Source organism: Ailuropoda melanoleuca, chromosome 4, assembly GCF_002007445.2.
Source record: "Ailuropoda melanoleuca isolate Jingjing chromosome 4, ASM200744v2, whole genome shotgun sequence".
NCBI classification, from domain to species: Eukaryota; Metazoa; Chordata; class Mammalia; order Carnivora; family Ursidae; genus Ailuropoda; species Ailuropoda melanoleuca.
The window spans coordinates 104,677,456-104,693,157 of NC_048221.1; the positions used below are offsets into that span (position 1 = coordinate 104,677,456).

At 48.7% G+C, this 15,702-nt stretch overlaps 2 protein-coding genes and 1 long non-coding RNA gene across 5 annotated transcripts in view; 1 reads left to right on the forward strand and 2 right to left on the reverse strand.

Annotated features, from left to right (window-relative positions):
- Nucleotides 1–13,231, forward strand: part of DNAH6 (dynein axonemal heavy chain 6) — a 207,358-nt gene extending 194,127 nt beyond the window's left edge. The window contains 6 exon segments of the mRNA XM_034659452.1: nucleotides 958–1,085; nucleotides 4,697–4,882; nucleotides 5,381–5,453; nucleotides 6,660–6,811; nucleotides 9,674–9,896; nucleotides 12,974–13,231. Of these exon segments, the coding sequence (XP_034515343.1) occupies nucleotides 958–1,085; nucleotides 4,697–4,882; nucleotides 5,381–5,453; nucleotides 6,660–6,811; nucleotides 9,674–9,896; nucleotides 12,974–13,077 (866 nt within the window). The 3' untranslated portion in view covers nucleotides 13,078–13,231.
- LOC117802000 overlaps nucleotides 1–14,428 on the reverse strand; it is a 68,237-nt gene extending 53,809 nt beyond the window's left edge. For all 3 annotated transcript variants that reach the window (XR_004624982.1, XR_004624983.1, XR_004624981.1), the window contains exon 1: nucleotides 14,003–14,428. This is a non-coding gene — a long non-coding RNA (uncharacterized LOC117802000). The remainder of the gene's footprint in view (nucleotides 1–14,002) is intronic.
- A 363-nt stretch (nucleotides 14,429–14,791) lies between these two features.
- Nucleotides 14,792–15,702, reverse strand: part of TRABD2A (TraB domain containing 2A) — a gene marked incomplete at its 5' end in the record, with an annotated part of 38,335 nt that continues 37,424 nt past the window's right edge. The window contains 1 exon segment of the mRNA XM_034657282.1: nucleotides 14,792–15,672. Coding sequence (XP_034513173.1) covers nucleotides 15,489–15,672 — 184 coding nt within the window.

The window sequence follows — 15,702 nt, forward strand, 5'->3', positions numbered from 1 at the left end:
TGCCTTCTGAGTGGAGGGTTCTGATGATGGTGAAGCAAACTGAGTCAGTTTAGGAAGTGATTTTTAACAAATGGAAGCTGGAGGGCTGGGTGGAAAAGGGTTGCATAGGCAGATGGCCAGCTGGAAGACTGTGTACTTGGTTCACAGAGTTCCACTGACCCCTAGGAGGTTTTTCTCTCCAAGCTTAATACAGCTTATACTTTCAGTGTGAAATAAGCCATGCCACCTGCTGAGGCAAAGCGGTCAGGGACGAGTCTGGTTCAGGAAGAGAACAGAGGGTTTGGAATAGCCCCTGGGGGATGATAGGGGACCGGGGATGTGTAAGCACAGCACTGGGGATGATCCGAGACTAGACTCACCCACACCTCTGTGATTTTTCTAGAGCAGTGAAAATGCGAATTCAGAAGGAATTTGGTATATGGACCTCAGAGCCACTCACTTACTAACACTTTACGCAGACATGCAGGCAAAATGCCGGTCCTTCATTTTCGTATAGCTTTTAGGAGCCTCCGTTTGTTAGACTGTAGGGAAAGGAAGAGCAAAACTTTCAATCCAGCCTGAACCAGGGGCCGAATAACTTGAGTCAGTCCCTTTGAATAATGCTCAGGAACAAGATAAACGCTGCACCTCCCTCATCCCTCCGTCTCCCCCCACCCACCCGCTCGTCTCTGAGATGAAGTGCATGCGTGCAAGGGAGAGGGAGGCTTACATACCTGCATGGCGGAGAAAACTCAGGGACTCTGGCACCTCTGGTCCCAGGGATGGCCCTCACCTACCAGGTAGCTGCTCGTCCTGCTGGCATTTGCCACTGAGGTCTGCGCCGCCTGACTCCCATCCAGCCAAGGCCCAGGTGCAGAAGTCGGCTTGGTAACAGTTAAGGTAAGTGCATGACAATAGCAATGCTAGGAGGACAGAAATCCGTGATAACCAGTCTGAGGAATCAGCTGTGTGTTTCAGAAACACTGGAAATGGAGAATGCATCTGAGAGCCTTTTCGTCAAGGATCCTCACGGACGCCTTAACTCCTTGACTACCGTTCTCGGGCAAGAAGTGGACCGCTTTAACAAGCTACTGAAGTTAATACACGTACGCGCGCCCGCTGCCAGCATTGCCGTTGGGTACCAAAGCTTGGTAGAGAAGTGTGTCCTCCTAGGAGTCTTCCGTTTCCACCACTTCAGCATTTCCATTCGGATATGCTAACAACTCTTCAAACACAACTTGTCTGAAATGGAATTGACCCCCATCCAATGAGTCTGTCCCCCTTCTCTAATAATACCTCCAAAAGTATGTGACGTTACAGTTCCCAGTGTCCTCGTTATCCTAACTTACACCCCTGGAACGAGCATTGACTCTAGACGTTTGAGCAAGGAACTAAGCACTGAATTAAGAGAGATTCAGCATTTGTTCCTGACGTCTGGTTTGCATGCAATAAGACAGTCTTTACCAAGACTATAAACCCAGAGTTTCTCCAAGTCGGGCTACAGGATGCCCGCATTAGAATCCGCTATGCTCCATGTTCGAGATGTAGATTCCCTGATCCCACTCCAGACCTGCTGAGTTAGAATTCCTTGAGAAATTCCTGGGATGATGAATTTCAAATAAACTCCCCCAGGTGCCACTAAAATCTGAGGACAACTATTTGGACCTTTGCCTTAGGCTCCAGAATACTTTCTGGGTGGCCTTGAATGTATAATGATGGCTAAAGCCCTCCCTGGTTTCTCTGTGCATAACTTTGATAAGGGAAACACAAGAACTATTAGAGACCAAATACTGAGCGTTAACCAGGAAAGTTTTGCTGCCCAGCAACGACCAAATGCCTAGCACAAAGTCAGGGCTCAGTGATAAGATTGGGGAGGACAACTGGGATAAATCTTTTAAAGTCAAAGACTGTCTGTCTCCTTGGCCAGTGATGAGGACTTCTCCCACTTTTGTTCGAGTCCCCCTACCAAGACTATCTGTCTCCTATTACAAAAGCAGTCTCCCAGTGTTGCTGGTTGGCTGGCAATACTTAGGCTGTGGGTTAGAGGGGCACCGGTCAGCTGAATATGCGAAGTCCTCCCCTTGGGGGTCTGGTCAGCTATATACCACTGTCACAGGCCAGGTGGCCAGCCCAGGGCTTACCACCTCCTACACTGAAAGAGCCAGGATAGAGATTAAGCTGCTATGGCAAAGACCTCCAAACACAATGACCAAAACAAGATAAAAATTCACTTCCGTCTCAGCTAAGGGCCCAGAGGAAGCTCTGTACAGCAGCTAGTTCATCCTGCTTTGTGAGCTCATCTGGGGATGCCAGCTGGAGAGTTGGCTCTTCCGGCCTCAATAGCTAGCCTGCATCTCTTGGCCTAAGGTGGCTGTTCCTACTGTCCCCTTTTGCCAGCCAGTGGGACAGGGCAAAGAGAGGGCTGAGAGAAAGCAGGTTCCTCGTAAAAATGTGACCCAGGAATTGCATATATCATATTTTTTTCCTCGTACCCCATTAGCCAAAATTTGGTCACATGGCCATACCCCAGCTGCAAGGGGGGTGGGAAATACGGTCTCTAGATTGGACCACTAGGTGCCCAGCTAAAATGAAGGGAGGACTGTTCAGAGGACGGACATGGATGCTGCTCATGTCTTGCCTCCTCCTCATGACCTTTCACCTACTTGAAGATGGACAAATCCAAATGTCACCTCCTCCGAAAAGTCTTCGTGACACTCCAGCCTGTCCCTCCACCATCAGATACCTTAGGAGCCCCTCCTCAGCAGTCCATCATTGCGGTGTCTGTGTCTGTCACTGCACCTACCACATTACTATGTAGCTACCCCTCCATGAGGTACCCCCCGCGAGACAGTGACCTTCTTGAAGAGAAGGAAACTAGCATATTAGTTGTCTTTGTTTCCCTAGCCCCTGACACATACGAAATCTTCGTGAATATTTGAACGCACGAGTGAATGAGTGTGTCTCTACAGTCTCTCCGTGGTCACTTCCGGTCAAATATTACCATCTCCCACCTACAGGCAGGAGAAGAGCGCGGAGTCCAGGAAGAAGCAGCCTGCAAGGCAATGAGGGAATCACGGCAGAGCACTCCTACCCGAGGGAGGGGTGGTGGCCCCTCACCGCCCCCTGTATCTTGACCTCTGCCCCGTCCTGCCTCGCCCTGACTCTGTCCCAGCCTCACCTTCACTTCACCCAGGGAATAGCGAGGCAGCACCGTGGTGGCAATATTAGAAAGGCCAAGGAAGGTGGCGGCACCCAGGGGAGCCCATTCTCCTTCCTCTAGTGACACAACTGGGAGACAGGGCCGTTCCTGGGAGAGATGAGGCCAGCCTGGGTCAGGCTTCTAGCCATAGAGAAGAACATCTTGGAGTGCGCTCTTTCCCACTGAACGCGGCGGCGTCTGCGTTAACTGCCTCCTCTGGGAGACCCGGCCGCAAAGTGAGCTCTATTTTAAGCCGACCTGGAAGACCCTAGCTGCCTGATCCCCCTCCGCCCCCCGTAACTTAAGCATTCTCCCAGCATTTTACATAAGTCTTCTGCTCCTTTTCCATTTCTGTAGGTAAGGTAGAATCCCGCCTTGGCTCTGGCCGAGAGCCGCCTTGCTCTCCAAGCGGCCAAGGGCGCCTCACGTCCGGGGCAGATCTAACTAAAACTCTTCTTCTTCCTACCGCTGCCTCCTGTGAAGAGCAACAGGGGGTGGGGAATAACTCTATGAGGGAAGGGAAGGCTAGCCTTGTTCATCCACATATGGCCTATTTCCAGAACCATATGGTCCTGGACCTTATTTTGTTCTTTGAATCAACATAAATTTGGCCTCTAACATCCTTCTATAATGTCTCCCCAGTAGGTGGCAGTAGTTTTCACAAAACAAACCCATGCAGGCCTTACCGATCCACACGCCCTGCCTTCATCTTTCGCCAGGCGGCAACTACTACCCTGTACCTCCCGTGGCTGCCGCCAGCCCAGCATCTCCCAGCACTGTCTGCCTCTGACTTTGGTTGTGGTGAGGGGAGAGTAAGGGGCATGTCTTACGGAAGTGTTTCCAGTTCAAGGAGACTCTCTGGTACCAGCTGAAAGATTGGTCTCAGGTTATCTAAGAATCTTCCCTCCCTGCTATAACCTCAGAGGCCACGGGCAGCCCCAGGGCAGAGTTAGCGGCATGAGATAGTTCCCACCACCACCCATGCTTCCCGGATAACTAACCATCAGGCACATTTTTCCTTTAGCCTGGAGGAGAGCTGTTCAGTGGCATTTCTCGAAATCACTTCTCTAGGCTTCAGGGGATATTTCTCCTCCTTCCCCTNCCCAGGGCAGAGTTAGCGGCATGAGATAGTTCCCACCACCACCCATGCTTCCCGGATAACTAACCATCAGGCGCATTTTTCCTTTAGCCTGGAGGAGAGCTGTTCAGTGGCATTTCTCAAAATCACTTCTCTAGGCTTCAGGGGATATTTCTCCTCCTTCCCCTCTTTCCACTTCATTGGATTCTGCTATTAACGGCCTGAACCGCCCCCCACCCCAGGTCTTATACCTCTGTGTTCACCTGTTGTAAAAACGGATGAAAGACTGGAGGGTCTGGCCGAGCAGACTGTGGGCAGAGAGGATTGATCCCAGCAAGTGGGCCCTTCAGCCCAAGGCAGTACCCGCCACCACAAAGGGGTGGCACTGGTACTTGATAATTACATCTGTGAAAGGTACCTCCCCATTCTTGTTCTTTCAGACTTCTCTAGAAACACTCAACAAAGCCATTGCTGGCTTTGTGGTGATGTCTGAGGAAATGGAGAAGGTGTATAACAGCTTCCTCAACAACCAGGTACCTTCTCTGTGGTCCAGCACAGCCTACCCGTCCCTGAAGCCACTAGGATCATGGGTCAAAGATCTTATCCTGAGGACTGCGTTTGTGGAGGTAAGAAAATTCATTTCTTTGGGATTTGATGAACATGGTAGGCCTTAAGGTCCTTAGGAAGCCCTAGGGAACTGAAACACTAACAATTGTTGAGGGATCATCTGAGCCCAAAGAAACAGAAACTTCCAGAATAGCATCAATTTGAAAGTCATGCTGATTACAATGTACTTTGCCCTTGGCCCATTTTAGTTTCAGATCTAGTTCATGGGACCCCGCTGTGAGGTACAGAACCAATCTGACATGGGTCCAAACTGCCAGGTGTGACCTTGCTGTGGTCTCCCCTCTTCCACACCCCCTGTGACAACCAGCTTCTGGATTTGTGGTCAGGCTGTTGGGTGAAGAAGGGCGGCAGACAGGCAGTGAGAATTGGGGCTGATGACTAACTCAGGCCGGTTGAGATTCTGACTCCTGAGAGGCCCTCCAAAATATGACTTTGATTTAAATGACAAACTCCATTTCAGAAAAACAATACATGATGATGTAATCTTTCTCCTTTAGTTGTGGCTCAAAAGGGGGCAGCCTAAGTCCTTCTGGATCTCTGGTTTCTTCTTTCCTCAAGGATTTCTAACAGGTAACCGTGCTTTCCCAAGAAAAATCCCACAGGAAAGACCATGATTTGTTACATGCTGGGTTTCTAGGAACCGGGAAAAAGGCATGGCTGCTCATGACCTAACCGTGGATTGTCGATTGTAGGGCAGTTCGGTGAGGCCCTGCTCTTCCTCACTTGTTCGGGGAGAGGATGGCAGCCATAGCAGATGCTCCCCTACAGCCCGATCCCTGCCCCTCACCACTGCGCAAGCAGGTGCACCGCTGCTGCCGAAAACGTCCCCTGCATGCATNTTACATGCTGGGTTTCTAGGAACCGGGAAAAAGGCATGGCTGCTCATGACCTAACCGTGGATTGTCGATTGTAGGGCAGTTCGGTGAGGCCCTGCTCTTCCTCACTTGTTCGGGGAGAGGATGGCAGCCATAGCAGATGCTCCCCTACAACCCGATCCCTGCCCCTCACCACTGCGCAAGCAGGTGCACCGCTGCTGCCGTAAACGTCCCCTGCATGCACGGCCCCCGTGTGACCCGTGCTTAAAGGCACCACCTGCTCCAGCCCCACCTCAGCGCAGCTTCCTTCCCTCTAAAAAATACTCCTTCTGTCCTTCCATCAGCCTCCAGGACCCCAGCTAGAGCGCCCAGCCCTTAATCTGTCTCATTCTGAATCCCTCATAAACAGCCCATCAAGACCAGCTGAGCAGGACTCCGAAGTTAGGGAGATGGGGCTCTGGAACTCCTGCACTGGCGTACCCCCCTCACTGCAGAGCAGGGCCCTTGAGACGCGGCCTTCTTCCCTCTCTTCCCAGCCCTGCCGTGGCTCCACCCCTCCCTACAGCCCCGCAGGCTTGCCCTCTGACGAACTAATTCGGAATCAGGCAATAAGGGTTGAGACCTCTCACTGGAGAGGAAGCTCTCCGACACTAGAGCAGCCTGGTGCAGGCAAGCAGCAGCAGTGTNAGTTAGGGAGATGGGGCTCTGGAACTCCTGCACTGGCGTACCCCCCTCACTGCAGAGCAGGGCCCTTGAGACACGGCCTTCTTCCCTCTCTTCCCAGCCCTGCCGTGGCTCCACCCCTCCCTACAGCCCCGCAGGCTTGCCGTCTGACGATCAGGCAATAAGGGTTGAGACCTCTCGCTGGAGAGGAAGCTCTCCGACACTAGAGCAGCCTGGTGCAGGCAAGCAGCAGCAGTGTTGTTCGGAGGACCCAGCTTTCTGGTTTTCGTATTTATAGGAACTCTTCAAAATCATGCTCGGAAATACAATTTGCCTATAGATGAGCTGAGTTTCAAATACAACATGATTTCTGCCTATCGGGATCAAGCCGCAGTTATAGAAGCTGCCAGGACGGTGCAGTTTGGACAAGAATTACCCATGGACTTAGAGGTATTGTCCCCGGACTATTACAGCAGAGCAGCTCTGTACCACTGCCATTCGCCATCTCAGCCAACCTCCCCTGCCCCCTCCCCTACTGCCTCCCACATGCAGGAGCCCGGGAAGCAGGACAATCTTCACACCCCTCAGACAAACTCCCCAGTCTAGCAATGCCTAGATGGGAACTGCCTAAATTAGCCTGATTTGTAGAGGTATTTCTTAAAGTAACACTGTTTATTTCTTTAGATTCCTATAGCAACTCTCTCCTTCTTATGGAGAAAGTGGCTAAATATAAGGGTTTTAGCAAGATGTTAAAAACAAGGGTTTCAGAATCAGGCAGGCCTGAGTTTAAATTCTGACTTTCCCCTTTGCCAGCTGTGTGTGCCAGAGCAATGACTAATGTGTCTGCACCTCAGTGTTCGCATCTGTAAAATGGGGCTGATCCCGCCAGCCTCAGAGTGTAATGCAGTAAAAATGAACGAGCGCATAATGCTCCCACAATAAATGACTATTATTATAGGCTGAATTTATTTGTCGTTCATTCAAATGCCTCCTAGCGGAAGTGATATACCAACTTCATACCTTATATAGCCATAAATACATGACAGAACTAATAGGAATGCACTAAGGAAGCAGTTTAAACTCCTTGCCTACAGTTTACTCCCTGTAGAGCAGAAGTTCTCAAAGTGTGGTTCCAATACCAGGAGCATGGGCATCACCTGGGAACTTATAGAAATGCAAATTCCAAGGACCTATACCAGATCTACTGAATCAGAAACTCTGGACTGGGACCCAGAAATCTGTACTGTGACAAGTCCTACATGGGGTTCTTCGCCCACTAAAGTTTGAGAACCACGCTCTAGAATATCAGTGATTCTCAACCTTGACTGAAGGTTAGAAACACCTGTGGAGCTTTTTAAAAATCCCAGTGCCCAGACTACACCCCAGTTACATCAGAATCACCCCAATTTCATAAGGCACCATTATTTTCCAAAGCTCCCCTGGTGATTCCAGTGGACCACCAGGGATGGAAACCACGGCTGCCAACCTGAGCGGCCCAGCTTCCATGTGCTGAGGAGATATCGGTGGGGGGGTGGAGCTCTGCCTCCAAGCATCTACCCACCCTAGTGAGCTATAAATACAACTTTCTATACGTGCCACAAGATCAAACATCTGCTCCAGATTGTTTTTTCCAAGAAAGCGGTCACTCACCAACCAGCATAGTTGTGGTGAATGGCTTTACTAAACTTTCCTTAACATATCCTGGCATCAGTTAGAAGAAATTGCTCCTGGGTAATTCTATCAGTATCCACCCCACTCAGATCTAATTGATCTACTCTTTGCCCTCACAAGCAAAAACTTACAAAGACCAAACTGATCCAATATTCATGGCTTACTTATGAAATACTATAATAGCCCATGCCTCTTAATTGCCTGTATTTAAAATGACAATAAAAAGGGTTACATTTTTAAGGAAATTGGTTTTAGCATCAAAATACTTTTTAGAGTAACGAGAAAATAAATTGAGAGCTGCACTGCTCATTATTTTGAGCCCCTTTTAGCCAGGAGGGTGTCCCAGACCCATATCGGGAATCACTGAGGCCTCGGGAAGGCACCCGCATAAAAGCTCTCGCTGAGGCCTTGCAGGATGCTGGTCCTGCCCTGTTCCTGGCCTGTTTTTACCTGCCACATGAGGCTGACTCTGACAGACGGAAGCTTACACTGCCCACCAGGACCCCCGTCCCTCCCCCTTGCCCCAATCCACACCACATCTCCTCTTGGATCAGGGGCACCCAGACATGACAATGCCTTGGAATCTCTGCCATCTGTGGAGACGGCCAGTGGTGTCATGGGCCCCACTCCTGGTCCTCCCAGCAAACGTCTGCAAGAGACTGTGCTTACACAGCTTTTGTTCTGTTACAAACAAGCAGGGCCACTGTCAGCGCATTTGCCACCTTCGTGAGGTTTGGGAAAGCACAGGCCCTCTGGGTGGAGGCCCAAATGGCTCCCACACACGGCCTGGCAAGTGCATAGCAGGACGGTTTTCAGCCTCTACTAAGGCAAACCTGCACAAGTGCACACAGCAGCCCCCCAAACAGGAAGGCCTGCCCCGCCCTGCCTGCCCAAGAGCCAAGTTCAGGACGCCAGAAAGTAAAGACCAGCCAAAAAGAGCTTATCTTTTTTTCACAATGAAAATCTACTACCTGTGTCCATACAGCTTGGCCATCTGCCTGCAGTTGTGAAGCTGCAATTATCCAAAAGATAACTGGCTCCACAAGTGGCCAAATCACTCAGCGTTGAGGGAGGACGACACAGAAGCCTATGACTGGCCGAAATTGTGCACCAGTGGTGGCATCTCATCACAGGCCACTAAGGGGCAGGGTTTTTCTCTGTCTCTCCACCCCCACCCCCTTAATAGAAACATGAAAAATCTAGCATAATTTCTGAAAACAAAAAAGGAACTTTCCATTGGTGCCCTGCAAGTGTTACTACAGAGACAGAATTTATCTTTAGGAGGTCACCCAGACCCTTGAAAGACCTTGCTAAAAAGAACATGAAAGTCACAGCCCTCCGATCCCACCTGCTTCCCATGAGAAGGAGAAAGTCATAACATCATATCAGATAGTTTGAAGCCCACAAATGGTATCCCCTATCAGAGATCCTGGCGGAGTGTGGAAAGTATGAGGTTTGGTGTCAAGATGAGAAGCAAGTCATTTGACCTTTCCAAGCCTCGGTATTCTCCTAAAATGTGAGTAATAACAGCAATCTATAGAATGGTTCTTAGAATTAACTGGTGAGATGTGGGACTCAGGAAATGGCCCACAACAGCTAACAGCCTTCTCCTCTTCTCACCTTAACCTCCTCATCTTTCAGTTGCCCTCTCCTGAGGATGGCGTTCTTGTTCATGGAATGTTCATGGATGCTTCTCGATGGGATAATACGGAGATGGTGATAGAGGACGCATTGCCAGGACAGATGAATCCAATGCTGCCCGTGGTGCATTTTGAACCTCAACAAAATTATGTGCCAGACCCAACACTTTACCATTCCCCACTTTATAAAACAGGGGCCCGGGCAGGAACACTCTCAACCACAGGTAAGGATGCGCTAAGACTGGTCCAAATGATGACAAAATGCAAACATCAAAGTCCAAAAAACAGCTATACTGTGCAAGGAGAGATCTTAAGCCAATTAGCAAAGCTTCAAATGAGGCCACTTATCACATACTAATTTATAAATGTAAATTCTCTTTTAACACCGGGTATGGACTGACATTATAAAACTACTGCTTTCTTCTGTGCGTCTAATAAGTAGGAAATAGAGCTTATTGAGCAGTGACCTCTGATTTCAAAATGATGGCCTGAGTACACACGAAAACCCCTCTCTCACCAAAGTCACTGAGACTCATCACAGATAACAGATTTGAAAATAAACCAAAAATGGAATGCCATGTTGCAAAAAGGGGAATCCGAGTGGGCCTGAAACTGAGATGCAGACCTGAGAAAAGGAACCAAGTAGAAAGCCGTACCAACAGAGAAGCTGAAGATCTGCCCATACACAGCTAGGACACAGCTGAAGAGTGAGCAGGGAAGGAGCTCAGGAAATCCCTCACAATACAGCATGATGCCATTAAAAAAAAAAAAAAGGCCATCGTGAAAGGAGCCAAATTTTCCAGCATTTATCTAGTAGGCAATCTGGAAGGAGAAAGGGAATGAAAGAGAGATAATAATGGCTGATAATTTCCCAGAACTGAAGAAAACCTATTTTCAAAGTGGCCACACCATTGAACACTCCCGCCAACAGCGTGTAAGCATTCCAGTTCCTCCACATCCTCACTACCACGTAGGATGACCAGTCCTTTTAATTTTAGATGTCAGATAGAGAGATGGATGACAGAATATCGTGGTATCTTCTTGTGGTTTTACTTTGCATTTCCCGAATGACTCATGATGTTAACAATCTTTTCTGGTACTTATTTATATCTTCTTTGGTGAACTGTCTGTTCAAGTCTTTTACCCATTTTGTAAGAGTCATTTGTCTTATTATTGGCTAAAATTTCCAATAGGAACTCTGTCTTCTTGGCAAGAGGAACCAAGAAAAGGTAGTAATTAAAAGGATGTTGCAAACAACCCTCTCGGGTCCCCTCCCTCCTCGGGAGCTTTGTACTATCATTTTGCTATTGCTTAGTAGACCTTGTTTGGCACCTGGGTGGCTCAGTCAGTTAAGCATCTGCCTTTGGCTCAGGTCATGATCCCAGGGTCCTGGGATTGAGCCCCGCATTGGGCTCCCTCTCAGCAGAGAGTCTGCTTCTCCCTCTTCTCTCCCTCTTCTCCCAGTGCCTCTGGGCGTGCACTCTCTCTCTCTCTCGCTCTCTTCCTTTCTCTCTAAAATAAAATAAAATTAAAATTAAATAAAATATAAAATTAGATTAAATTTAAAAAAATAGGTCAGGAAGAGAGAAATTATTCTACAAATGGTGCTCAATTAGTTATACCAAACTTAGACCCTATGTCATACTATATACAAAAATTAAATCACTGAGGGATTCTTTACACTTAATCATCACTAAATTTTAAAATTATCATTAACCCTAATTAAATAATGGCTCTAAGTAATAATTATCAACAGCTGCTAATACCCCAACAAAGAAAGACAATCAGACTTAATGTGCTTCCTGATGAAAGTACACACCACCTATTCAAGTATTCTTGCCCCAAAAAATTCAAACCTGAATGTGAGCATGCCTCTAGATCTAACCACCCCTTTACAGGGATAGAGGAACATGTTTAAAATCACCAAAGGGGGGCGCCTGGGTGGCGCAGCGGTTAAGCGTCTGCCTTCAGCTCAGGGCGTGATCCCAGCGATATGGGTTCGAGCCCCACATCAGGCTCCTCCACTGTGAGCCTGCTTCTTCCTCTCCCACTCCCCCTGCTTGTGTTCCCTCTCTCGCTGGCTGTCTCTATCTCTGTCGAATAAATAAATAAAATCTTTAAAAAAAAAAAAAAAATAAAATAAAANAACATGAATAATCACCAAAGGATGCTGTCAGCAAAAATCTAGACTGTGGGAAACTTTATAGTATACAGTCTGGTTGTTTCAACAATTTCAAGGGGGTGGCAAAAGGAACAGAGGGGTAATCTACCAGTCGAAAGAGATTTAAGAGACACATCACTGGGGCACCTGGGTGGCTCAGTCAGTTGGGCATCTGACTCTTGATTTTGGCTCAGGTTGTGATTTCAGGGTTGTAGGATCAAGCCCCACATCAGGCTCCTTGCTGGGTGTGGAATCTGCTTGGGATTCTCTCTCTCCCTCCCCCCACATCCCCACTCACTCTTTCTAAAATAAAATAAAATAAATAAAATAGACACATCACTATTGTAAGGCATGGACCTTATTCAAATCCTGAATCAAACTAACAGTTAAATATATATATGTGTGTGTGCATATGTGTATGTATATGTGTATATAGGTGGGTGTGTGTGTGTGTATGGTGCATTTGTACTATAAAATGTCACTCAAGCACTGTTGAGGAACTATGCAGGGCATGGCATACAAAGGTAAGGAAAGGGGAGATATATGCATTCTCTGCTAGAAACACCGCCACCTTCCCCAACTTCCACACAGATGGGGTTTGCTATGAATGTAGTGCCATCTCGAAGGCAGAACGCTCTTCTTCTCACACTGGTTCTGGTGCAAAAGGGCAATAGTGACTCTTACTTCAGAAGTCCCAGAGCTGAGGACCAAATATCTGCGATTGTGCTTAGTCATTACAAGAGCGCTGGTGCCTAATTGCAAGGTGAAACAAAGGATGGATGGATGGACAGACAGATGGACAAATGAATAGATGCCCCACCTACCAACTGCATCCCAAGTCCCACTAAAAGCTCAAGGCTGAATCCTAGTCCAATGTTCTCTCAGTCAGACTGCAGAGAGTTTGAAACAGACTTTATACAAGGTTATACGAAGTCAAAGGTGGACAGGTCCTAAAGGATCCTAAGTCCTAACATCTTCATCTTATAGAGTATAACACTGAAACCCGTAGAGGACTAGTTGCCCATCATCTTTAAAAACCGAGTCAGATCTGAAACCCAAGTGTCTTGACTCCCAGTACAGTGTTCTTTGTATCAAGGGGTTATTCTTTAACAAACCTATTGTCCTTGTATCCTTAACTAGGTCATTCAACCAACTTTGTGGTGACTGTCCTCTTACCCTCCAAGCGGTCCAAAGATTACTGGATTGCCAAGGGATCAGCTCTGCTCTGCCAGCTAAATGAGTGAAAAGTTGCCTCCTCCTGCTAAAAAAGCAGCAGGCCAGAGATCCTTCCTGATGGGGCACAAAGGTCTGCATAACTTATACGAGAGCAAAACAGCTTTACTTCGTATCTGACTTAAGGGTAGTAAGTGTGGTTTTTCTTTTCAAACCTAAAATAAAGTGTTTGAGTGTTTCTCCCTGTTGGTAATTCAAGCTCTGATGTGAAAGCAGTGGGTTCAGCACTCACCTCTTAGACCTGCTCCCCCACCCCCAGGTGAGAGCCAGGTGGCTTCCCATCAATAACTTGGGGGGAGTGAGGGAGTAACCTGGGCGAGTCGGAACTCAGCAATGCTTCATCCACGTGGGCTTCCTTCCTCCTCACTCTAATATAAAAGGCCTGGCATCCACCGCGGTCAATGGCCCCAGCTGCTTCCACTTCTAGACCAGATTAAGGCTCAGAGCCCAACACATGGGAGGCTGATGAGCAAATGAGGTGGGTGACAAGCTCTCGACCCCATGGTGCCGGTTCCCCGCACACACACGCTCTGCGGGGCTACACTACGATCCACAGACGAGCCTGCTATGCTTCACGAAGTGCAGGTTGGTCCGGCCCAACTACAGAGCTCCCCCTCCCACTTCAGGATGAGCCTGTGTGAAAAGCAGCTATGTCCCACCCAGGTGCACCTGAGCCCCTGCCACCTCAAAAGCAGAGGTTGTTAGGCCACTACTAAGATGGAACTGTCACCAAAAAAAGAAGATGGAGCAGTCACTGTGGCAAACCACCTGATGTCAGCCCTGCCAACAAGGGTCTGTTTGCCTCCCCAGCCAAGAAACTGGGACTCACCCAGCTAGGGTGGTAAAGCCACGCCACCCCCTCACAGAAATTCACAAGAACTGGGTCAGGCCCAGTAATCCTCCCTTCCCCTCTTACCTCCGCCTTCATCCCCATACCTGTCAAAGTTAAAAACAGACTCAAGACCCGGAGAAGCGGAGCGCACTTCTATTACTTAGCGTTCAGAGCAGGAACCCGAGACTACTCTTGCCGTTCCACGCGGGAACAGGTGCTTACTAAGCCGTGGGAATGGCTGCAGCTGCAGAAGTCAGAGGCTGACATCAGCCACTACAGCAGCTGTAATCCAAGGTCAGAGAGCAGTAGGAAGCTGTGCCAACCGCGCAACTGTCCCTGCTTGTGGAGCAGGCGACTGACCGGACAAGGAAATGCAGAGCGGGGCCACTGCACAAGCTCGTGCCTGCTGCAGCCTACACGTACCTGCCACCACTCCTGAAGAGAAACGACTTCGGTCCCCTTCCACCTTCCAAGTCATGTAAGTCTACCTCATGGGAGAATCTCAAACATAGCAGTAAGGGACTCTGGGAACGTTTAGCCCTCCTACCCCTGCCATACGGGGTGCACAGTGCAGAATGGAGCAAGGACCCTCACGCCACTCTTTAAGTAGACCCCAGAACTTTCTGGGCCCTGGAAGTGACTGAGAATGCGCCCACAAGAAAGCCGAGGAAGGGAAGACCACAGAACGGCAAGCCCAGGCAATCAAGCTTGCCCCAAACCAAGTTAGGAACAAAGACATCTACTTCCTATTGGCCCCATTCAAGTCCTGGGCAGACCCTCTGGGTTCTGGGAGCTGCTCAAAGGCCCCTAAGGAAACTTGCCGTGGGGGGGGGGGTAGGGCTAAAATTTCCCATTTCAGACTCAACCAAGACAATTCTATTATTCATTTTATATAGATTTCCCATAAGATTTTATTTGTAAGAGACACAGACATATAAATAATAAATAACAAGACAGGAAGAGGGAGCGTTTGGAAACCACTTTCTCACACCGTACCTTTGACAAAGCCCATCCATTCACCCAGTCTTCAGCAGTTGGTGAGACACTCCTACATTGTACGTAATTAAAGCACTTGTCAGAGTGCAGGAAGCACCCTAGTCACCAGACCTTGAACAGAGAAGAGCAAACAAAGGTCCTATGGCCTACTGACTCCCCTGAATCCAGAAACGGGAATGAGTAGGAAGAGGAGCAGCAGGAAGGAGAACAGGGTCAGGATCCAACGTGGCAGGCAGGCCAGGAGCAGGGCCCGGGGGTGAAGCAATGACAGTATTTAGAGGGTGTGAGCAAAGTTGTTTGCATAATATATACACATGGTGGGGAAAAGTCTACACAGAAAATATATTTAATTACTTTCATATAATGCATTTATAATTATTTTCATACAACTCATTATGTTACCAAACTGTACACCTGCCCCAAGCACGGCTGGATAACCCAAAGTCATTCCTTTGGAAAGAGAAGAACCAACACCGCATTTTATTCTCTCTCTTCCTGGGTTGGGCCTATCAAGGCCAGACCAGAGTGTGGGGTACAGGAATGGCCATCCTTCAAGTCCAAGGGGTCAGGGGCTTGGCCTGGCTCCTCCAGTCATCACAGGAGGGGTGTCTCTGCTTGGAAAGCTGGCACCAGCACCCAGAACACAGGAGTCCAGAGAGACAGACAGGCACTGCTGGCCACCATCTGGCTGTGCGAGGGATGCCCACGGTGAGGCAGCTGCTGCTCAGCACAGACGGACCTATCCAGAACGGAGACCTGGAGCTGTGGGACGACAGCACTAGGAGGAAAAGGAAAAAACAGAGTCTCA